At 44.1% G+C, this 25,900-nt stretch overlaps 1 protein-coding gene across 1 annotated transcript; it reads left to right on the top strand.

The window, feature by feature from the left end:
• The first annotated feature begins 748 nt into the window (after positions 1 to 748).
• LOC143881245 (uncharacterized) lies at positions 749 to 1,876 on the top strand. Its single transcript, XM_077384233.1, has one exon. The coding sequence runs from the start codon at positions 749 to 751 to the stop codon at positions 1,874 to 1,876; it is 1,128 nt and encodes a 375-aa protein (XP_077240348.1).
• Positions 1,877 to 25,900: the final 24,024 nt, after the last annotated feature.

Raw genomic sequence — 25,900 nt, 5'->3', positions numbered from 1 at the left:
CAGAATGTATGAGTCAGATATCCCGAAGACCTCCTTTGTAACAGACCAGGGGACCTACTGCTACCGCGTCATGCCCTTCGGCCTGAAAAACGCCGGGGCCACGTATCAAAGGCTCGTAAACAAGCTATTCAGGAATCAGATCGGCCGTAATATGGAAGTCTATGTTGACGACATGCTGGTCAAAAGCCGAAGCGCACAAGACCATGTCTCCAATCTGGAAGAGACATTTCAAATCCTGAGAGACAATAAGATGAAGCTCAATCCCACCAAGTGCACCTTCGGCGTCAGCTCGGGAAAATTCTTAGGGTTTATGGTTAGCCAAAGAGGCATAGAGGCCAATCCGGAAAAAATCAAGGCCGTGGTGGAGCTCAATCCGCCGAAAACCATCAGAGAAGTGCAGCGACTGGCAGGGATGATAGCCGCGCTGGGGCGCTTCGTCTCAAAATCTGCAGAGAGGTGTCTCCCTTTCTTCAACGCAGTCAAAGGACTCAAGACCGCGCCCTGGACAGAGGAATGCCAGGCCGCCTTCGAGGAGTTAAAACAATATTTGTCCTCTCCACCGCTTTTGACCAAACCGGAGCCTGGTGAGGAGCTACTCTTGTATCTATCTATAAGCCCCCTGGCTCTGGCAGCAGTCCTAGTTCGTGAAGAGCACAGCCAATAAAAGCCGGTCTACTACGTTAGTAAAGTCCTGCACGACGCTGAAATAAGGTACCAACGGGTCGAGAAATTGGCTTACGCGCTGGTGATGGCAGCCAGGAAGTTGAGACCGTATTTTCAAGCTCACACGATAAAGGTCCTAACTAACCAGCCGCTTAGGCAAGTTCTTCATAAGCCGGACACCTCGGGACGACTCGTTAAATGGGCCGTGGAACTGAGTGAATTTGACATCCGGTACATGCCCAGACCCGCGATCAAGGCTCAAGTATTGGCGGATTTCGTAGCTGAATGCTCCATCCCCCACCAGATCACCGAACCAGAAGTCGCCCAAGCCCCAGTAGCGAAAAGTGCAATCGAAGCTGCGGAGTCAGCAGAAGATGGAGCCGGAACAGGAATCATCCCCGTACTACCAGCTGAACAGGGCCCTTCAACCGCCGAACCACTCTGGGAGGTGCACGTGGACGGATCTTCGAGCAAAGTTGGCTGCGGAGCCGGTCTGGTTTTAACCGGGCCGGACAGTTTCGCCCTAGATTACGCCTTGAGGTTCGGATTCCGCGCATCTAACAATGAGGCTGAGTATGAAGCACTCCTCGCCGGAATGAATCTTGCAGTCCAGACTGGCGCCCAGAGATTAAGAGCCTACTGTGACTCCAAGTTGGTCGCCAACCAGATCCGAGGGATATACGAAGCCCGCGACGAGCGTATGATTAAATACCTCTCCCAGGTCCGACAGCTATCCTCCAAGTTCAAAAGTTTTGAGGTCGTCAGAATCCTCAGAACAGAAAATACAAAAGCAGATGTGTTGTCTAAGCTGGCCGTGTCCGGATACACGACTCTCGGGAATATATGCATGGAGTTCTTACAGACATCCAGCATCGAAAGAAAGGCTGCTGAGATAATGCAGGTGGAACACGAGTCCTGCTGGATGGACGAGATCGTCGACTACCTGCGTAGTGGGAGACTACCCGAGGCCAAGAGAGAAGCGCGCAAGGTGATCCAAAGAGCAGCCCGTTTTTCACTTGTTCAAAAGATCCTACACCCTCCCCTACTTAAAGTGTCTCCGGCCCGGCGACGCCGCGTACGCCCTGCAAGAGACACACGAAGGTATCTGCGGAGAGCATCTAGGGGGCAAGGCCTTGGCGATCAAAGTTCTGCTGAGAGGTCTGTACTGGCCGACATTAAGACAAGACGCACTGACCCTGGTCAAGAGGTGTGAGAAATGCCAAAAGTTCTCCCCCACCATTCATCAGCCCGATGTATCTATGGCTCCAATCATCAGCTTGCTACCCTTCGCGATTTGGGGGATGGATATCTTGGGCCCCTTTCCACCGGCCTCCGAAAGGCGCACATTCGTAGTGGTGGCCATTGATTATTTTTACCAAATGGGTGGAGGCTGAACCTTTAACCCAGATCACCGAGCAGAATGTGCAGAACTTCTTTTGGAAATCAGTGGTCTGCAGATTCGGGATCCCTCGCGCCTTGATAACAGATAATGGCAGACAGTTCGACTGCCGAAACTTTCAGAAGTTCTACTCCGACCTGAAAATTGAGCAAAGGTTCACCTCAGTAGCGCACCCACAGACCAACGGGCAGACAGAAGTCACAAACCGAATCCTACTGCAGGGTATAAAGAAAAGACTGGACGAAAAAGCTGGCCGATGGGCAGACGAGCTCTATCATGTCCTATGGGCGTATCGCACCACCCCACGCACACCAACGGGTGAGTCACCATTCAACCTGTCCTTTGGAATAGAGGCGGTAATACCTGTCGATGTAGGCACCCCGTCCGCCAGGATCACCAGCTTCAACGAACAGCTCAATGGTGACGGGCTCTGCACGAATCTCGACTTATTGGAGGAGGCCAGAGAAGAATCCCGAATAAGAGTCGCCGCCTACAAGCAGTAAGTATCTCGCTATCTGTGGGACACGATCCCGCGAGAGGGGCGTGGGGCGCGATCTGCCGCGCGCTCTCCTTTGGTCTCTCGTTCCCACGCGATTGGCGTGTGCATTTTAATATTGATTTGAATTCGTCTTTCCTGTGGACTTGGGATCACTAAGGCAATCCGAATTCCACACGAAAGAGACTGACAGAGTCGCCACCTAGATGTGGGATCTAGGACCCATAATTAACCAGAAATCTAGACTTGCTACCTGGTTACGAGAATGGAAGGTATGGGGAGTTATCCACCACATGCACCATTCTTGTCCGATAATCGGTCTTCGATTCCAAAAGCTAACTCTTTTAAATTTATTTTAAATGGCTCATTCAACTCTATGTTAATGTGCGAACTAAGTGACATGCATCCTAGAATCTAATTTCAATGTGAATCCTAGATGTGTATCTTGATTTATTAATTTGTCTGGATTCATTCTAAGTGAAAGTTCTCCTAGAATTCTAATTTCATGGAAAACCCTAACTGATTTGATTAAGTATTTACAAGAAAATTAATATACAAAACACCACAATTTGTTGTGGTGCCGACTCGCGGGTGGTATGCCGTCAGACATCCAAGCTGCCTACGTACCCAAGCCTCACTGGGATCAGAGTCGACGTAGTTCGGTGCACCTAAGCTAAGCTACTTATGCCTAACTCAACTAGGACACCGACTTAAACGGATTTGACTGTTTCAACAGTTTTAAAAGTAGTTATTTAATTCAAGTTGAGGATTTTATTATCTTAGGATTTCATCTAAGATGCTGTATGATTCTTATCTAAATGCAAGTTGTTCCTTAGACTAATGCAGGTTTGCCTACATCCTAGTTTACTAGGCTTGTCTTAAGGAAAGATTGGGTGACTAGTGTAACTAGACCTATGGTACGGTTGCTATTCATAGCAAGCGTCCGTGATGAGGCTGGACTCCTAACTCTAGGACTCCCTAAAACCTAGGACACGGCACGACACCAGTGTTCCTAAATTGGGCTCTAATGGTTCTTAGATTGGAAACCATAATCCAATGGTTCCGAAAGACACAAGATAAATCGATTTAAGTTCTCGAGGTTAATGAGTTTCAGATTTTGAAGATTTTCAGTTTCTAGACATTTAAGGATTACCAATGGTTCTAGGGTTCACCAATTTCGGCCTTGAATGGCATCCAAAGGAGGGAATCGTGCGCTCTTTCCTTGTGCAATTTAATACTTAGGTTATAGCATCTTATTGCCTGGCAGAATCTCAGGATTTCCGTGGACAATAACCTCGGAGCCAACAACATGCTATAACTTAAATATTCAAATTGTCAAAGATCAAGTTGCAATTGGGATACGATTATGGATGCACTGGCCATTTTTCCAGGAAAATCTAAAGATCCTAAAATTTCTGTTTTAATGGATTAAGGAGTGAACATGTGACAGAATTTTAAAGTTCTTTAGGAATTTTTATATGATTTTCAATTAATTTCGAATTTTCCATGGATTTTATCAATTTTAAGCATATGAGCGGTTTTACAAGTGAAATTGTTGCAAATAAATTCGAAATGATTTGAAATTTCTACAGCAGCAAGATGAAAATGTATGTAGCTTACAGGATGAGTTTTGCATATTTTTACATTAAATTCACATTTAATCTTGATTAATCCATTAAATGTCTAGATTGCACAATTAACACATAAACTAGTAGAAATACAACTCTAAATTCTATGAAATTTCTACAGAAATACTACATGAATCAAAATAGCATGCAGTGAGATTTTCATGAATTTTAGAAATTATTTACTACCAATTTCGGATTTTACAATTTCCAGACCAGATTATAAATTAACACTACATCCCATATTAAAACAGATCCAAATAACACGAAAATTTTACAGTAACAAGTAATATGGAAGATAAGACTACTGTAAAAATTTTATGAATTTTAATGATGATCTGATGTTAGTAAAAAGTCTCCTAAAATCTGATAAGTTTCAAAGAAAATATTAAATAATATACCAAATAAACTCCAAAAATCTTTATAAATTCATGGTAAAATGAATCAGTAACATATTATTTTCCCACGAAATTCCATTAATTTTAGAATCTGTTTGGTATATAATTTAATTTTTCTTCGTCAAAAGATGTTTTTTGAAGAGTTTTCCATTTTTAAAACACAATTTGCAGAAAAAATCAGAAAAATTCGGAAAAATACAGAAATATTTTGAGAACAATGCACCTACCTGTGGTGAAGATCTCCGCCCAATCCAAAAAAATATAAAAAATCCTGCCGCCGCCGATCCGCTCCGCCGTCTTTCGCTTTCTCTGGAGTGTTTAGAGGGAGTGATTGAGGGAGTGAAGAGATAATGGAAGAAGAATATTAGGGAGAGGGATGGAAGAATATATTGAGGAAAGGGATTGGAGGGAGTGATTAGAAGAGATAATGGAAGAGAAAGAGATAATGGAAGATAAATTTCTTTTTTTTTTTTTTATGGATGGGAAGGAAGATATATATAGGGAGAGAAAGAGAGAGAGAGAGATATGTTGGTGGAGAGCTCATCATGTTGTCCCTCTTAGTGGAGAATCCATCATTATTGTTCTTAGTGGAGGGCCCATCATGTTTCTTAGTGGAGAATCCATCATTATTGTTCTTAGTGGAGGGCCCATCATGTTTCTTAGTGGAGAATCCATCATTATTGTTCTTAGTGGAGGGCCCATCATGTTTCTTAGTGGAGAATCCATCATTATTGTTCTTAGTGGAGGGCCCATCATGTTGTCTTAATGGAGAGCTACCATCATTGCTCTTCATAAGAGGCCTCACAAGAGGCCCCATTGAGGCCCCACAACGCGGGCCCCACAACGCGGGCCCCACAACGTGGGCCCCACAACGCGGGCCCCACAACGTGGGCCCCACACTGTGGGCCCCCGGTTGATTCAATTTTAAACAAATGTTCAATGCGGGCCCACCAAACGGGTACAAATTCTCCCTTGCTCGGATTCTCACGAATAACCCTTCTCCGCACTTTAGCGGAAAAAATCAGAACAATGCAGAAATGACCAGAAAGATTTGAGAAAGCGTAAGGGACGAACACCGGAATAGAAAACATTGAAAAATTGATAGCGAAACCCTAATTTCTTTTTTAATCAAAGCAGAGCAAAATGGGGTGTCTACAGATGCCCCTCTTTGGTAGAGATGACGTAGTCATCGAATACCAAAGTCAAAATGACAGAACCATTTTGCGTAGCTTTAATCGACAAAAGACTTTACGGAACCTAGACGCAAGCATTTACTACCTAATGTAAAACCCAAAACGAAGTCCTAGAATTGGAATGTAGTAAAAAAATCCCGCTGCGGTGCCGCTCGACATCACATTTATATGATGTTCAAAGAGAAAAGACCATTTTTGAATGGACTCAGAATGAAATACCATATTTTTACGGCTTCCAAGGAAATGAGACATCACATTTGTATGATGCTCAAAGAGAGTAAGAGACCATAGTTGTATGGACCTGAAGAGAATGGAACACCGTATTTTTTACGGAGTTCCAAGGAAATGAGGTATCATATTTGTATGATGCTCAAAGAGAATAAGAGAACATTTTTGAATGGACTCAGAAGAGAATGGAATACCGTATTTTTACGGAGTTCCAAAGAAATGAGGTATCATATTTGTATGATGCTCAAAGAGAATAAGAGAACATTTTTGAATGGACTCAGAAGAGAATGGAATACCGTATTTTTTACGGAGTTCCAAGGAAATGAGGTATCATATTTGTATGATGCTCAAAGAGAATAAGAGAACATTTTTGAATGGACTCAGAAGAGAATGGAATACCGTATTTTTTACGGAGTTCCAAGGAAATGAGGTATCATATTTGTATGATGCTCAAAGAGAATAAGAGAACATTTTTGAATGGACTTAGAAGAGAATGGAATACCGTATTTTTACGGAGTTCCAAGGAAATGAGGTATCATATTTGTATGATGCTCAAAGGGAATAAGAGAACATTTTTTAATGGACTCAGAATGAAATACCGTATTTTTACGGCTTCAATCTTCGGTTGAGATTAATGAATTTGGAGGTTTTTTTATGAATTTGAATTTGACGTAAAATTGGATTTGATGAATTTGGGGAATTTGAATTTGACGTAGGATTGGAGTTGATGAATTTTGGGATTTTGAATTTTGACGTAGAATTGGACTTGATGAATTTTGGGAATTTGATTTTAACGTAGAATTGGATTTGATGAATTACGGAATTCCAAGGAAATGAGGTATCATATTTGTATGATGCTCAAAGAGAATAAGAGAACATTTTTGAATGGGCTTAGAAGAAAATGGAATACCGTATTTTTACGGAGTTCCAAGGAAATGAGATATCATATTTGTATGATGTTCAAAGAAAGAAGACCACTTTCAAATGGACTCAGAGAGTATATGATAACAGAGATTATCAGGAAAGGGGGAACTGGGATCTCCAATTAACAATTTTGGAAGCAAATGATTCAATACCACCATGCAGCAAAGGTCTTTCAAGGCTTGAATATGAGATGCCACTTTATTAGCAACCTGCCCCAGTTTAAGGCCTTCTAACCTTCTTCTATTCATTGACCAGAGATCATTCTTGCAACGATTTTTCACCATTCGTGACAGTCGCACCTTTTCCAAGTTTCTCGGAATCCGTTAATGAACCTGCCTTCAGAGTGATTGCACCCTACAACAATTCTTTAAAATAGCATTTGTAAATTTTTCTAAAAATAGAACCACAGACATTGGTAATAAAAAGACAAAATAAGAAAGATTACTCAAGTGATCTCGTGATGCTTCTGACTTATCAGTATTTTCTTTTGGGTTAGGTTAGCCTCTTTTAAAGAATGTTTCTCCACTGATAAACATCTTCACTTATTTTTTAAGACAGTGATACTTCATATATCCTTCTATCAACTTTCGGATTGTTTTGAAATTAATGCCCTTAGTTTCGGGAATCATTGTTATTTTTGCCTGACCTACTGAGAGTTCAGAGGTCGATGTAATTCTTCTGGCGTGAACCCCATCTTACCACGACCAAGTATTCCTTTTTAGATTTTCAACTTGGCGGACCGTTCAACCTTAACTTTTGCCTGAATCGCCTTTTAGGTTTTCAACTCAGCAGGCTACCCCCTTAACTTTTGCCTAAGCTGCCTTTTCAGGTTTTCAACTTAGCAGAGGAATGATCCTGAATTTTGCCTAGATCGCCTTTTCAGGTTTTCAATCTAGCGGATTTTCAAGCTCCATTTTTTATTTTTATTTTTATTTTTTATTTATTTTTTTTTTTTTAACACCAAAAGGACTTTACAGGTGAGGTAGAGCTTTTCAAAGAATGGCTTAAGGTTTTGCAAGAGTTTCGACCGAACCTGTGAACAGGTTGCCTACGTATCCCAGTGTAGGAATCAGGTCATGCGTAGTTCAGGGGAATGCCCCTAGTACATTGGGTTTTGAAGGAAAATTTTATGTAGGCTCGAAAGGGTTTGCAAAAGGATTTTTTGATTTTGGGTTATGAATTTGGGTTTTATTCGGCCAAAAGACGGCCTTCTGGTGTTCAAGCATAGAACCTCTTGAGTTGATCAAGATTTGTTGGTTCCGGCAATATTTCTCCATTTAAATTACGGAGCTTGACGGCTTTTCCGGGTAAGATTTGGTCCACGATGTATGGCCCTGACCAATTAGGCTTGAATTTGCCTCTTGGGTCAAGCACTGGTGCTCGATTTTCTTTTAGAACAAGATTGCCTTCTTCGAGATCTCTGATTTTAACCTTTTTATTAAAAGCCCGGGCTATTCTGCGCTGATAACCCTGCACATGGTAAAGTGCTTTTAACCTCTTTTCATCTAGCATGTTCAGCTCTTTATATCTGGCGTCTGCCCATTCATTTTCTGGCAACTTGACTTCAGTCAATACTCGGAGCGAAGGTACACGGATCTCCACAGGTAGCACTGCTTCCATACCATAAACAAGAGAGTAAGGGGTTGCCCCAGTTGAAGCTCTAATTGATGTTCTGTAAGCCCACAATGCGTACGGCAACTTATTCGACCAATCCTTATAAGTTTCTGACATCTTGCTAATGATAGTCTTGACATTTTTGTTTGCAGCTTCCACCGCTCCATTTGTCTGCGGCCGATAAGGTGAAGATTTATGATGCTTAATCTTGAACTCTTCGCAAAGAGTGATAACTTCTTTCTTGAAATGAGATCCGTTATCTGAGATAAGTTCATGGGGAATTCCATATCTGCATATGATGTTGGTTCGTATGAATTTAGCAACTGATGCGGATGTAAGCTTTGCATAAGAAGCGGCCTCAACCCACTTAGTGAAGTAGTCAATTGCAACGAGTATGTACTCGTGACCACTAGATGACTTAGGGGAAATTTTGCCAATAATGTCAATTCCCCAAACCGAAAACGGCCAAGGAGAAGTAAGAGAATGCAATTCGGTAGGTGGTACATGGATGAGATTCGCATGTATCTGACATTTATAGCATTTCTTCACAAATGTGTGACAATCTGCTTCCAATGTTGGCCAATAGTACCCCAGACGTAGGATCTTCTTTGACAACATCTTCCCATTCATATGAGGTCCACACACCCCTTCATGAACATCTGTGAGAATTTCTTCTGCCTGATCTTCAGTGACACATAAGAGTTGAATTCCGTCGAAGGACCGTCGATACAGCTCTCCTCCACAAATGACAAAGTTAGCCGCCAATCTCTGCAAAGTCCTTATCTCCTTATTCGACGCCTCATTGGGATGCCCCTGGCCCGAGATGTAGTTCTTTATGTCCGTATACCATGGTTTACCATCGGGACATCTTGCAGCTATCTCTATAGCATCAACATATGCAGGAGCCCATTGCTCTTGAACCGTGATGGGCCTCATTTTCATATTGTGAGGTATGTCAATCATAGAAGCTAACGTCGCTAAGGCATCGGCGAATCTATTCTTCAACCTTGGCAAATAACTGAAAGTGATGTGCTGGAATTGCTTAGCGAGAATATCCAAGTATTCATGATATGGCAGCAACTTTTCTTCTTTGGTTCTCCATTCTCCTTGGGTTTGGCAAATGATTAACATTGAATCTCCATATACGTCAAGATTCTCTATGCCTAAGGCCAATGCTGCCTCAAGCCCAACAATGCATGCTTCATACTCTGCCATATTGTTGGTGCAATTGAATTGTAACTTAACTGCAAGGGGAACATGCTCATTTCGGGGTGACACAAGCAATGCCCCTACTCCTTGCCCTGTTTGGTTTGCTGCTCCATCAAAATAGAGGGTCCAACCAGTTTCTGGATATTCATCTTCTACCATCATGATCTCTTCATCTGGGAACATCGTCTTGAAAGGCTGATTTTCTTCTCGGGGTGCTTCTGCCAATTGTTCAGCAATGACTCGGCCCTTTACTGATTTTTGGGTTACATGGGTGATGTCAAACTCAGACAACAACAATAACCATCTGGCAGTCCTGCCTGTCAAGGCTGGTTTTTCAAAGAGATATTTCAGAGGATCCATCCTTGACAGGAGCAAGACCTTATGTGATAAAATGTAATGCCTGAGTCGCTGAGTAGCCCAAACCAAGGCTAAGCAGGTTTTTTCTAGGACAGTATACTTCTGTTCATACTCCAACATCTTCTTGCTAAGATAATACACAGCCTTTTCATGCTTGGTTTCTGGATCTTGCTGCGCTAACATACAACCCATTGTGGTTTCTGTTACTGACAAATAAAGCAGCAATGGATGTCCCGGTATCACTGGTGCTACTATCGGTGGTTCAGACAAACTTTGCTTTATCTTTTCAAAGGCCTGCTGACATTCCTCTGTCCATTCTTTGGAAGAGTTCTTCTTTAAGAGCTTAAAGATAGGTTCACAAGTTGATGTCAGATGAGCGATGAATCGCCTTAGGAACTGTATCCTTCCTAGGAATCCCCGAATTTCCTTCTCGGTTCTAGGCGGCGGCATCTCCTGGATAGCCTTAATCTTCTGAGGATCTACCTCTATACCCCTTTGACTCACCATGAATCCTAACAACTTACCAGAGGTAACCCCGAATACACACTTGCTAGGATTCAGGCGAAGCTGGTATTTGAGTATTCTTTCAAAGAACTTCTTGAGGTTCGGGATGTGATCCCTCCTTTCCCTAGCTTTTACAATCATATCATCGACATAAACTTCGACTTCTCTATGTATCATGTCATGGAGTAAGGCTGTAGCTGCTCTTTGATACGTCGCACCAGCATTCTTAAGACCAAATGGCATTACCCGATAGCAATATGTCCCCCATTGTGTAATGAACGAGGTCTTAGCCATGTCCTCGGGTGCCATCTTAATTTGATTGTAGCCCGAGAAACCATCCATGAAAGATAGTAATTCATGCCCGGCCGTATTGTCCACCAAGATATCGATATGTGGTAGAGGGAAATCATCTTTTGGACTTGCCTTGTTCAAATCCCTAAAATCTACACACATTCTCACCTTTCCATCTTTCTTTGGTACAGGTACTATATTTGCGAGCCATTCTGGATATTCCACCACTTGCAGAAATCCAGCATTCAACTGCTTAGTAACCTCTTCTTCTACTTTCAGGACCCACTCAGGCTTCATTCTCCTTAGCTTCTGCTTTTTAGGTTTAATCCCAGGCAACAAAGGTAGCTTGTGTTGAACAATGTCTTCGCTCAACCCGGGCATATCTTTGTAGGACCAGGCAAAAACTTCTTTATATTCCTTAAGTAGGTTTATTAATTCATCGCGCTCTTCAGATGATAGAGTATTTCCAATTCGTATTTCCTGTATTAAATCTTCTGTTCCGATGTTTATAATTTCGATTTCATCTTTAAGAGGCTGGGCTCGGCGCTCCTCCTCTTGTTTGAGCATATGCTGTAATTCAAAGGGAGTTTCGTCGATCCCCTCTTCCTCGTCTGAGGAGGGAGTGTTATCATTATTATTAAAGTCAGAAGCAAACACAGAGACATACTGAGAATCAGATTTCATTGAATTGAAAGAAGTTACATCATTATCATTGGACTCATCCTGAACAGGCTCAGGATTCACATAGTAAATAAACTCAGAAAATGACTCGCCTGGACTAGGCACTGACACCGATTCACTCGACTTGACTAGACTTGACTTAGCAATATAATAAGGTGGAAAAACATCAGAACTCCAGTTTGAAAGATTTTCTGTTGCAGGTGCAATCTGACTCTGAGGTTCAGTAAAGGTATCATTACTCTGAATAACTGCCACCAGCACATCTTCACAGTCAGTCTCTTCTTGCTTTTTAGAATGATCTAAAACGGGCAACTCCTGACAAACAACATCAGGCACATCTTCTTCGAACAAAGACCCCAACATATCTGGCTCAAGGCAGACTATCCAATCCTCAACAGTTTTTTCAACACAATATACCGGCGGTTCTGTTTCTGGGAGAGCAAGGCCACTGAATATTTCAAAACCTGGTATCATGATCCCTGTTACTGAGTCATACCATGGTTCAGAAAACCCATAGTATGGAGAAGTCTCACCTTCTTTGATAAAGTGACCATTCATTGATAAGGAATATGGAGTCATCGGGAGTATCCTTCCAGTGCGGCGGATTTCTTCCTTCAATTTCAACAATTCTTTCATGGATTCCTCCTCCTCCTCAGTAGGTATATACCCAAGACCGAAAGCTCCAGAGTTTGCTTTGATTGGGCGCCAGTGAGACGCTTTGCTTGGATCACGGCCTAAATTCATACCCGGAAAGTAGTTCATTTTTCTCATCATCTTGGCAACCACAGGACTGATGGCAAAAGGCAAATACAACTCCTCCCGAGAGGCATCTTCATAGGAAATAGCAGTAACATCGAATGCGAAACCATTCAAGTTGTAATCATCTGCTTTTGTAACTGGAAGAATCCGAGTTTCTCCTGTTATCTGCCCTATTTCTGGCTCTTCGTCGCCTCTGACAGTGATCAATTTTCCTTCTTTAATGAACTTCAGTTTTTGATGAAGGGTTGAGGCAACAACACCTTCCTTATGCAACCAGGGTCGTCCCAGAAGTATATTGAACGAGGCCTTGATATCAATAACTTGAAATTCCACCTCAAATTCTTGACCGCCTATAACGATCCTGGTGGTAAGGACTCCGACCACATTTCTGCGGGTATTGTCATATGCGAGGATACCAAGGGTTGATTCGGCAAAATCAGTGGGACCGAAACCCAAGGTAATGGCAGTTCTTAATGGACATACATTCAACGCGGATCCATTATCTACCAGCACAGACGGTACTTTCTTGCCTTCGCAAACAACAGTGACATGAAGAGCTCTAGCATGATTCCGACCTTGAGGAGGCAGCTCCTGGTCTGAGAAACTAATGGCCCTGGTGGCGTGTGTCAGAGCGACAACTTCAGCTAGTTGCTCTGGAGATATTTCTGAGGACACCTGTGTGGTATTCAGTTCTTTCAACACAGCCTCTCTGTGTTTCTTCGATGCTATCAACAACCCCCAAACAGATATGACAGCCTGAGTTTTCTTCAACTGCTGAACAACTTCATCATCTGGGTCCTTCACGTATTGCGGCTCCTCTCCTCGAGCCAATGCCCCTGGATTTTCGACTCTTAATTCAGCAGGTTTGAAAATTCTTCCACCTCTTGTCACATGTCTGACTTCATCCAATTCTGGCTCACCATAGGTGATAATTTGAGGGACTTGTGGCTCATAGGTGATTACCAAGGGAGGTACAGACTCCCTCAGGTATGATTCATCACAGAAGATGATTTCGGGTTCAGAAATGGGTTCTAAAGCACATATGAGGGTGAGAGGGTCAAACTCAGGATCTCCTATGGTTATGGCATTAACGGCAGCGGGAGGATTAGCATGACCAGGTAGCGGGTTTTGGGTAACATTGGGTCTTGGTTGGAATGCAATGACTTTCTCATCAATAAGTTTCTGGATTCTGAATTTCAAGGCGATGCAATTGTCTGTAAGATGACCAGGACCCCTGTGATACTCACAGTGTAGGTCGGCTCGCCAATTGGCAGGTAAAGGATTGGGGGGAGGCCGGGTGGCAGGTAGGGTTATGCGACCTGAAGCCAGACACTGCTTAAGCACCTCCGAAGATGGAATGGGAAGAGGAGTAAATTCTACCCGGGCTTGTTGCCGAGGTGCGGTCGCAGGTTGAGCATAGTCCATTACTAGAGGTTCCTGGGATTTAGAGGATTGAGCATTGGAATGGGAGATACTACTGACTTGGGCTGGTGGGGATTTTTTGAAATCTCTAGGATTTGGGTTGCTACGGTTGAATACACCTTGAGCCATAGCCTCCTCTATCTGGGTGCCAGCCACAATGAAGTGTTTGAAGTCTGGATAGTATTGCAATGACATGTGATACTGGAGCTGGGGGGAAATATTTTTCATGATTATCTGGACTTGCTCCTCCTCAGACGGGCGCTCCATCATCTGAGCTGCTATTCTCCTCCATCTTTTCACAAAAATCAGAAAGGATTCTCTCGAGTCTTGTTTTGTTCTCTCTAAATCCTTTCTGGTGATTTCTGTCCCATCATCATATTTGAACTGCCTGATGAATTGCTCGCCGATATCCTTCCATGTCCTGTAACGAGTCTTGTCCAAGACCATGAACCATCTCCTAGCAACCTTGGTTAGGGAAACTGGGAACAATTGAGCCATTTGCTCAGGAGATAAGCCTTGAGGCTGACACATGATGGTGAACATTTGTAAATGTGTGATTGGACAACCCACACCATCATATTTGTCGAAATCGGGCATTTGAAAATTAGCAGGAAGGCGGATTTCGGGAAATAGAGTAAGATCACTGGGATTGAAACTACCCTGGTCTTGAAACTGAATGTCTTGAACTTTTCTGGTAAGAGTCTCTAATTTCTCCATAACAGACTTATCAACCATGGACTGAGAAGGTCTACTGCGATTCTCGCTATACTGCTCTTTTTCCAAATCTTCTTCGGTTTTATCATGGATATTGATGAACACTGGCTGGACAGGTGCTGCTGAAGTAGCTGCTTGGTGCACAGGCCCTTTATCCTTGGACAACGATTGTCCGAACTTCTCAGAAAGTTGAGCCTTGATAACTTGGTTCTCTTCCTTGAGTTCTTGAAGCTGCCGGAGAATCAAGGTAAGAGTATCGGTGATAGCAGCGAGTGGAGGACTGTCCTGGTTTTCTGCCATTGGTGAGGATGAGGACGGGAAAGAATGAGATGCTGGGGTTCTCAGAGAAGGTGGCGGGGATACAGATTTCCTCTGTAATCGAGAAGAGACCCGAACCCAAGGAGTATTAGGGTTAGCTATGGTGTCTACGGCCCTGTAATATTTGAAAGACATATTTAAAATCAGAAAGAAGTAGACACTGATGTATGCATAGACGAAGATACTGAAAGAAAAAGGTGAACTTTTATTGATAGATCATTAAAGCTTGAGTACATGGTTCGATCTTTCAAAGATAGACTGATAAGAGAAAACATGACATTAAGCACTCTTTCTAGACTTCTTCTTTGGACGACTATCTTCCTCAACTGACTCCTTGAAAGATTTGATGACTCGAACATCCCAAGCAGATGAAACGGCTTTGACAATCTTGGGCTTGAGATCCTCAGGCGGATAGAAATGACGAAGGGGAGGCACAATGGATTGCTCCCTTCCATACTGACGCTGAATCCTGGCAGGAATATAAAAGGAAGTCTTTTTGAGGCCAAGAAGGCGAACGTAGTTAGCTTCTCCAGTATTGAAGACAGCTTCTTGGATTCCAGGGATTTGCCAATAAATCTGATCTTCATGGCGAGAACTCAACCACTCAGCCCAATCGCCTTTATGATTGAAAGAAACATCATGACGCCATTCACTGAAGGTGTATAACGTATGATCAAAATGCACAGGAGCTGCAATTTTTAGCTTGTGGCATAACCACACGTGAAGTAATGCAGGACATCCTGAGAAGGACCCAACAAAAGATCGAACATAAGAGCCTGGACCTGAGCTGGCACGAAGACGAGCCATCTCATCCAATCCATTGAAGGTTTCTGCAAGCATAGTAGGAATTGGATTGGCGCCACGATCCATCTGATCAACGAGGTCCAAGAGAACAGCTGACGCACAGCGAGAAGGCTGGACAGTGAGGAACCTAGCAAAGGAGCAGAATCTCAGAGCGCGACCTCGGGCTTTTTGAATATCAACAGCACCAATATGCCCAACAGGAGGGTAAATGTCAATCAGTTGTTGCATGGACACTTCCTGGTCTTTGATGAAAGAGTTCATGGATTCATCTGGATTATTCATCAAGCGAAGGAACAAAGGACGATAATCCGACACGTAAGATGGCTTCACCAGAGGGCCATCTACAGGATATTCCAATAAGGCACACCATTCTTCAAAGGTGGGACACATTTCTTGGTTGCCAAAACGGAAGACATGATGATCGGGATCCCAACACTCTGATGCAGCATAGAGTAATCCCCAATCGAGCTTGATGGTGGCCACGTAACCGAAGAGATTTTTCTCTTGCTCACTTATGGCATAGATATGGGATTCTCTTAATGTACCACGGATCCAATCAAGAATTGTACGAGTAGACATGGTGTCTGTAAGCCAGGAGAAAGGATACAGGGATAATCAGGATTACATGAACATGAGATTAGGATGAGTTCCTACCAATATAAAGGAAGTATGGATACTCGATCGAATCAGATAATATAAGATTAAAAATCGTACGATCGAGATGAGATGAGATAGCATAAGATTGCTTTCAACGGATGGATCATGAATGACTAATCCTATGAGATCTTTGGAAATGAATGGGATTTAAATCCTAACCCCAAAGGGAAAGTTTTTTAATCTTTGCACATTTTATCAGTGTTACCTGAAGGCATCAACCCTAATCCTAATCTAGCGGAGTGGAGAGAGGATCTCGACTCATGACTTTGTTTGTGTACCTAGGACCGATCGTAGCCATTAGAAGATGGTCTACGGCCTAATCTAGACACAAATAGGTAGGATATCCTAAACTAGGCTCACACACGTGATGCACATGTGTTCGTATACTACATGCATGTGTGGGTTAATCTAGGGGTAAGGCCAAGAGTTCCCTTAGCGCGAATCCCTGTTCGATATACTGTACCAGTGTCCGGCGTATCAGTACGTGAACAAGAGATCCGTTTACGTACCATAAAGGTACTAGGCTAAGGGTGGAATGCTTCTCTAGCACAGAGGCACCAGGTGATGAAATCCCAGTCAACCATGCTAGATAACACTCCGGGTTCCTAAAATAGGACGTGTGTGCATGTGAGATGCAGGGGTTTAGATGAAAGTGATGTAAGTGTGTGCAATAAGTTCGAGCAATCTATGATGCCTTCAGGTTTTGTTAGATTAAGTTTGAGTATATGTGATGAGAAAATAAAGCATACAAACTAATCTAACAAGCATAAAAGAGATAGAGTTTTCATGAGCCAGTTAAAATAGATTCAAATGAGTTATCCTTTGGAATTGTAATGAAGTTAGGTGGTCCCCAGCAGAGTCGCCAGACTGTGGGACACGATCCCGCGAGAGGGGCGTGGGGCGCGATCTGCCGCGCGCTCTCCTTTGGTCTCTCGTTCCCACGCGATTGGCGTGTGCATTTTAATATTGATTTGAATTCGTCTTTCCTGTGGACTTGGGATCACTAAGGCAATCCGAATTCCACACGAAAGAGACTGACAGAGTCGCCACCTAGATGTGGGATCTAGGACCCATAATTAACCAGAAATCTAGACTTGCTACCTGGTTACGAGAATGGAAGGTATGGGGAGTTATCCACCACATGCACCATTCTTGTCCGATAATCGGTCTTCGATTCCAAAAGCTAACTCTTTTAAATTTATTTTAAATGGCTCATTCAACTCTATGTTAATGTGCGAACTAAGTGACATGCATCCTAGAATCTAATTTCAATGTGAATCCTAGATGTGTATCTTGATTTATTAATTTGTCTGGATTCATTCTAAGTGAAAGTTCTCCTAGAATTCTAATTTCATGGAAAACCCTAACTGATTTGATTAAGTATTTACAAGAAAATTAATATACAAAACACCACAATTTGTTGTGGTGCCGACTCGCGGGTGGTATGCCGTCAGACATCCAAGCTGCCTACGTACCCAAGCCTCACTGGGATCAGAGTCGACGTAGTTCGGTGCACCTAAGCTAAGCTACTTATGCCTAACTCAACTAGGACACCGACTTAAACGGATTTGACTGTTTCAACAGTTTTAAAAGTAGTTATTTAATTCAAGTTGAGGATTTTATTATCTTAGGATTTCATCTAAGATGCTGTATGATTCTTATCTAAATGCAAGTTGTTCCTTAGACTAATGCAGGTTTGCCTACATCCTAGTTTACTAGGCTTGTCTTAAGGAAAGATTGGGTGACTAGTGTAACTAGACCTATGGTACGGTTGCTATTCATAGCAAGCGTCCGTGATGAGGCTGGACTCCTAACTCTAGGACTCCCTAAAACCTAGGACACGGCACGACACCAGTGTTCCTAAATTGGGCTCTAATGGTTCTTAGATTGGAAACCATAATCCAATGGTTCCGAAAGACACAAGATAAATCGATTTAAGTTCTCGAGGTTAATGAGTTTCAGATTTTGAAGATTTTCAGTTTCTAGACATTTAAGGATTACCAATGGTTCTAGGGTTCACCAATTTCGGCCTTGAATGGCATCCAAAGGAGGGAATCGTGCGCTCTTTCCTTGTGCAATTTAATACTTAGGTTATAGCATCTTATTGCCTGGCAGAATCTCAGGATTTCCGTGGACAATAACCTCGGAGCCAACAACATGCTATAACTTAAATATTCAAATTGTCAAAGATCAAGTTGCAATTGGGATACGATTATGGATGCACTGGCCATTTTTCCAGGAAAATCTAAAGATCCTAAAATTTCTGTTTTAATGGATTAAGGAGTGAACATGTGACAGAATTTTAAAGTTCTTTAGGAATTTTTATATGATTTTCAATTAATTTCGAATTTTCCATGGATTTTATCAATTTTAAGCATATGAGCGGTTTTACAAGTGAAATTGTTGCAAATAAATTCGAAATGATTTGAAATTTCTACAGCAGCAAGATGAAAATGTATGTAGCTTACAGGATGAGTTTTGCATATTTTTACATTAAATTCACATTTAATCTTGATTAATCCATTAAATGTCTAGATTGCACAATTAACACATAAACTAGTAGAAATACAACTCTAAATTCTATGAAATTTCTACAGAAATACTACATGAATCAAAATAGCATGCAGTGAGATTTTCATGAATTTTAGAAATTATTTACTACCAATTTCGGATTTTACAATTTCCAGACCAGATTATAAATTAACACTACATCCCATATTAAAACAGATCCAAATAACACGAAAATTTTACAGTAACAAGTAATATGGAAGATAAGACTACTGTAAAAATTTTATGAATTTTAATGATGATCTGATGTTAGTAAAAAGTCTCCTAAAATCTGATAAGTTTCAAAGAAAATATTAAATAATATACCAAATAAACTCCAAAAATCTTTATAAATTCATGGTAAAATGAATCAGTAACATATTATTTTCCCACGAAATTCCATTAATTTTAGAATCTGTTTGGTATATAATTTAATTTTTCTTCGTCAAAAGATGTTTTTTGAAGAGTTTTCCATTTTTAAAACACAATTTGCAGAAAAAATCAGAAAAATTCGGAAAAATACAGAAATATTTTGAGAACAATGCACCTACCTGTGGTGAAGATCTCCGCCCAATCCAAAAAAATATAAAAAATCCTGCCGCCGCCGATCCGCTCCGCCGTCTTTCGCTTTCTCTGGAGTGTTTAGAGGGAGTGATTGAGGGAGTGAAGAGATAATGGAAGAAGAATATTAGGGAGAGGGATGGAAGAATATATTGAGGAAAGGGATTGGAGGGAGTGATTAGAAGAGATAATGGAAGAGAAAGAGATAATGGAAGATAAATTTCTTTTTTTTTTTTTTATGGATGGGAAGGAAGATATATATAGGGAGAGAAAGAGAGAGAGAGAGATATGTTGGTGGAGAGCTCATCATGTTGTCCCTCTTAGTGGAGAATCCATCATTATTGTTCTTAGTGGAGGGCCCATCATGTTTCTTAGTGGAGAATCCATCATTATTGTTCTTAGTGGAGGGCCCATCATGTTTCTTAGTGGAGAATCCATCATTATTGTTCTTAGTGGAGGGCCCATCATGTTTCTTAGTGGAGAATCCATCATTATTGTTCTTAGTGGAGGGCCCATCATGTTGTCTTAATGGAGAGCTACCATCATTGCTCTTCATAAGAGGCCTCACAAGAGGCCCCATTGAGGCCCCACAACGCGGGCCCCACAACGCGGGCCCCACAACGTGGGCCCCACAACGCGGGCCCCACAACGTGGGCCCCACACTGTGGGCCCCCGGTTGATTCAATTTTAAACAAATGTTCAATGCGGGCCCACCAAACGGGTACAAATTCTCCCTTGCTCGGATTCTCACGAATAACCCTTCTCCGCACTTTAGCGGAAAAAATCAGAACAATGCAGAAATGACCAGAAAGATTTGAGAAAGCGTAAGGGACGAACACCGGAATAGAAAACATTGAAAAATTGATAGCGAAACCCTAATTTCTTTTTTAATCAAAGCAGAGCAAAATGGGGTGTCTACACTATCATGACTCCAAGATTCGCCCCAGAGAGTTTCGAGTTGAAGATCGGGTCTTAAGGAAAGCTGCCATCTCCCAACCCAAGAAGGTCGGAAAACTTTTCCCAACCTGGGAGGGGCCATACCAAGTAAAAGAGGTGGTTCGTCCGGGAAGTTATAGGCTGGAAACACTCGAGGAACAGCCGCTACCCCACGCCTGGAACTCAAAGAACCTTCGCAAATACCATCAGTAGCGAGCTAACCGGTGCAAAAATGACTTTGTAAATATATGCTGAATATGAATGAAAGAAGCTCTTTTACAAATCTCTTCGTATTTGTCCATTCGGAAACCCCGTTCATTAAAACTAGGGTACTCGACGCTTGGTTCGCCACAGCTTGTCTCCGCAAAGACCGGAAGCCCACTCCTGGTCCGGAACCAGCCCGGATGCAAAAACCAAAGCTCCTTGGAAACCCAGTCCACTAAAACTAGGGTACTCGACGCTTGGTTCGCCACGGCTTCTCTCCGCAAAGACCGGGAGCCCACTCCTGGTCTGGAACCAGCCCGGACGCAAAAACCAAAGCCCCTTGGAAACCCAATTCATTAAAACTAGGGTACTCGACGCTTGGTTCGCCACGGCTTGTCTCCGCAAAGACCGGGAGCCCACTCCTGGTCCGGAACCAGCCCAGACACAAAAACCAAAGCCCCTTGGAAACCCAGTTCACTAAAACTAGGGTACTCGACGCTTGGTTCGCCACGGCTCGTCTCCGCAAAGACCGGGAGCGCACTCCTGGTCCGGAACCAGTCCGGATGCAAAAACCAGAGCTCTTCGGAAACCTAGTTCGCTAAAACTTGGGTACTCATCAAATTGGAAACCCAGTTCACTAAAACTAGGGTATTCGACGCTTGGTTCGCCACGGCTCGTCTCCGCAAAGACCGGGAGCCCACTCCTGATCCGGAACCAGCCCGGATGCAAAAACCAAGTTCCTAAGAAACCATGCCCATTGGGATTAACCTAAGCCCATGATGCCTGCCTGGAGCAATAGCTACACTGTACATGGCCAAACAAGTATAAACTAGAGACAAAAGTAGAGAAAAGGTAGAGAGTAAAAGTTTGCTTTTCATTTCATATGTTGGGGGCCTCAGAGGACCGTTACAAAAAGTTGAGCCTCCACGGGCCATTACAAAAAGGAATCAAGAAATCACCAAGAAAGGGTAGGAGAAGGGCTCAAAATGCCTCGTTGCTGCCATCCGGCGCTGGATCTGCCCCTGCGGCCAAGGGTGCGTCCGCTGTGGCCGGCTCATCATCAGTAATTGTCGGTGGGTCAGGTAGAACCATCTTGGACAAATCAACGCCCGGGTCGGAATCCTTGACCTGCCCCAGGCAGTCAAAAAACCCTATGTTATAGGCCTCACTGGATAGGAGAAGGAGTTCGTCCTCCTTTTCTTGAACGGCTGTCGCCTGCCTCGTTAGGGCTCTTTCCCTCTAAGCGTTGAGCGCTTCCGTCGTTTTCTCCTTCTGCGCGGCCAGCTGAGCGGCAAAATCCTCTTTCAGCCGCTTGTTCTCCTCGGCCGGCGTGTCAATGATTTTCTGTAGCTCCTTTGCCTCCCGGATCAACTTCCCATTCTCTGCTTCCGACTTCGTGATTGCTGTAGAGAACTTCTTACTCTTCCCCTGAAGATCATTGAAGTACACTCCAATCTACAAGATACACATGAGCAAATGTTAATACAGGTAGACGAAGTGAAAGACGGACAAAGAGTGAGCGTACTCGTTGGCCATCTTACCTGATAAAGGGAAGAAAATACGGCCTCTTCGGCCGTAGCTGGCGGCTTGTGGAGAACCTGTTCCTTGTCTTTGTTGAGAATACACTTGCTCTGGATCTCAACAGCTACCCGGCTCTCACCGAGGCCGGTGTCGTTTTTCTGAACAGCCCAATTGGGCCGAAAAACATTATCTCCGGACCTCGTCGGGGGAGGAAGGGTCCCAGCAGGTGTTCCCACCGTCTTCGAGGACCCTGCACCCCGGCCCGAGGAACTCACCAATTTCACCAAACTCTTGGCTTTGGGTGGCGGCGGCGCGTCCTGGGTGGGGGCCGGGCTCGCTGTCTCCGAGGCCTTTCTTTTCTGACCCTGACGGACCGTCCCAAAGGCCCCCTTCCTCATTTTATCAACTAGCGACTGCTGCTGCATCTCTGAAAGATAGACAAAAACAAAACCAGTCAGAAACAGGAGGAGGAGGAGAAATGAGTTTAGACAAGACTAGCCACGTACGTGCCCGGGTCGCGGTACTAAGGCCCAACCCCACCATAACCTCTTCCCCTTGGAAGTTCGAACAATCGATAGGTCCCTCGTGATCCAACACCTCTCGAAGCAAGGCAAGCGTCCTCGCATCCTCGCCCTCGAGGAGCGGCTTGCGACTCATCGCGACTGCATCCGGAGTTCCCCATTTCAAAGGGACCAGCCAGGGCTCGCTGGACTCCCTGTCCTCGACATAAAAGAACCTGTTTCTCCACAAGTGTATAGAGGAGGGGATGCCAGTAATCATTTTTACCTCCGGGCGCTGGCTAATATAAATCCAACCCCCGCCCTTGTGCCTCTTCAATTGCGCACACGCGCGGAACAAGGGCACGGACAAGCTCCTCTGAAGCCGGCCCTGAATGAGGTATACGAACCCTATCAGTAGCCTCCATGAGTTAGGCGCTACTTGAGCCGGAGCCAGCCCGTAATAGTGAAGCACCGAGGCGAAGAATGGGTGCATAGGAAATCTGAGTTCGGCTCTCAACGACTCATCATATATGCAAACATCAGAACTCTCGTTACAAGCCCTATCTCCCTCCGTCGCTTCCCTCAGCCCAAACCTGGATGGAATACAGTATTTATCCCTAATCACCACCAACATGGACTCATCCAGGTGATTCTCCTCGTTGAGAGCATGTATGTTGTATTTGGGATTGGCATCCATCCGGGCCCTCGCCACGACCTCAACGGCCCAGCCAGGGATTAACGTTGTGGACGCCTCGCCGGCATCACTACCAACACTTCCCTCCAGTGGCAGGTAACTATCTGTCTGAAGCGGAATGGCGTTCAAGTCCAAAATCACTTCGTCCTCCACTTCCTCATCGCTCCATATGACATCCACACTGACATCGGGATTTGCTATTTTCAGGGCTGGTGACCAGGTAGGCCTGTCCTCGGTTCTAATCGACGCTCTAGACCCTGAACTACTAGAAGACGACTCCCCCGAACAGGACTCAGAACTAGAGCTACTAGACATGAAAGCAGGAAAAGAAACGAATGAGACGCGCTGAAGAAAATTACCGGTCTACTCAAGGTACCGAACTGGAAGCTTCCGAATCCGCGGCCGTTCACAACTGCAAAACTACACGAGCCGAACTGGTCTTCGCCGAACTGGCAGAGAAAAGAAGAGGAGGAGAAGAAGAAGTAAAAGTAAAAAAATGAGAAGGTAAAAACCTCCTTTTATAAGTTTTACCTGAGGCAGTGTGCATTTAATGAAGGGCACACACTTCGAGGTTGTCTTACTGGAGCCACGTGTCTTATCATAAATGATGGACACACGCATCGAGGCGAAGGCGCAAGTGAAGACACGCGTATCTCCAAGGAATTAAGGGCATCCGTCAAGCCGGACTGGATATGACGCGTCTCGCAAAACGACAAAAAGCAGTCCGGCCCAAGCCGGACTGGATAGCTAAACGACAAAAAACATATGATGCGTCTCGCAAAACGACAAAAAGCAGTCCGGCCCAAGCCGGACTGGATAGCTAAACGACAAAAAACAGTCCGGCCCAAGCCGGACTGGATATGACGCGTCTCGCAAAACGACAAAAAGCAATCCGGCCCAAGCCGAACTGGATGGCTAAACGACAAAAAACAGTCCGGCCCAAGCCGGACTGGATATGACGCGTCTCGTTAAAGACGTCAAAAACACAGTCCGGCCCCAGCCGTACTGGGAAAATCCGGACTGGCAAAACTCCGGAATGCTCCAACAATCCGGACTGCTCTAAAAATCCGGACTGATAAACTCCGGACTTCTCCAAAATCCGGACTGGCAAAACTCCGGACTGCTCTAAACTCCGGACTGCTCCTGTCTCCGGACTGCTCCAAAAATCCGGATTGTTCCAACAATCCAGACTGATAAAATCCGGACTGCTCCAACAATCCGGACTGATAAAATTCGGACGACTCCAAAAATCCGGACTGATAAACTCCGGACTGCTCCAAAATCCGGACTGCCCCAAAAGCCGGACTGCTCCAGAATCCGGACAACTTCAAAATCCGGACTGCTCCGAAAATCCGGACTGGCAAAACTCCGGACTGCTCCAAACTCCGGACTGCTCCAACAATCCGAACTGCTCCAAGAATCCGGACTGATAAACTCCGGACTGCTCCAAAATCCGGACTGCCCCAAAAGCCGGACTGCTCCAGAATCCGGACTGCTTCAAAATCCGGACTGCTCCGAAAATCCGGACTGGCAAAACTCCTGACTGCTCCAAACTCCGGACTGCTCCTGTCTCCGGACTGCTCCAAAAATCCGGACTGCTCTAAAAATCCGAACTGATAAACTCCGAACTTCTCCAAAATCCGGACTGGCAAAACTCCGGACTCTCCAAACTCCGGACTACCTCGCAGACCCCTCGACCACCATCAGTCAGAGATGTACTCTACCACACTTCCCCAAGTCGCCGTAACAACTTGGAGAACTGGGGGGCAACTGATGGGGTGTAAAAGCGCAGCAGCCTGTTAGCTGCCGACACGTGGCTAGGGGAGGGCCCACCGCGGACCAGCCTACCAGCTGCCGGCACATGTCTCGAGGGGGGCCCATTGCAGATCCCGCGTCAGCAAGGGTAGTTCGGTAATTACCTCAGAGTAGGTGAGCCCGAACCTATAGCTGGTGGACACCTGCCTTGGAGCATTAACTCCCCACCTACCCCAAATTTCCCCTATAAAAAGGCTTCTAAAGCTCATAAATCAGGGTATTGAATTCTCACCCACCACTCTTAAAACTCCCTCTTCACTCCGGCTCATACTGACTTGAGTGTCGAAGGGCCTGTCCGGAGTATACTCCGGGTCGGTCATTCTGACCTCGTTTGCTTCTGTGCAGAACACAGTTCATCCGGACTCTATTTCCTTCTCTTCAGCTCTTCGGGCCCTCCAGCTCGGCTCTTACGCCACTGTCATATCTGTTAACCGATTTCGGGCCTAACAGGGGAAATGGACAAAATAAGTCTTATCAACCCACTTGGAAATGGAATAAATTGTTGCAATAATAATAATAAGGTACTAGATACTTACTTAAAAAAGACCCTGGTTCCTTTTTATTTACCCCTGACTATTACAAAATGACAAGAAAGCCCTTGTGTTTTCCTCTGCTACTTTCCTATCGGGCTAACTTCTCATAAGTGTAGGGTAGTCAATGGACACACCTACTTAGTTGAGATAGGATGGATTGAGATGCCTAATATTGGGAACTGAAATATTTACCTTTTTTTTAGGTAAATGTTTTGATCACCAGGAACACCCCTGGGAGTGTATCAATGACTAAAGAGGGGCTGTTGTACTCATGTCAGAAGAATTCAATGCCCCTAATTGCCACAAACACTGATAGGGGGTGTTCCTGGTGAT

This window comes from Tasmannia lanceolata, unplaced genomic scaffold (assembly GCF_043159265.1).
Source record: "Tasmannia lanceolata isolate RefF3 unplaced genomic scaffold, GAP_Taslan_0.1 ptg000007l, whole genome shotgun sequence".
NCBI lineage: Eukaryota > Viridiplantae > Streptophyta > Magnoliopsida > Canellales > Winteraceae > Tasmannia > Tasmannia lanceolata.
Note: the sequence above shows the minus strand (reverse complement) of the source record. Positions and strands in the feature narration are given on the sequence as shown.

What these genes read in the sequence shown, in the direction of transcription:
- LOC143881245 (XM_077384233.1), top strand. Translation starts at nt 749, where the DNA reads ATGGCAGCCAGGAAGTTGAGACCGTATTTTCAAGCTCACACGATAAAG.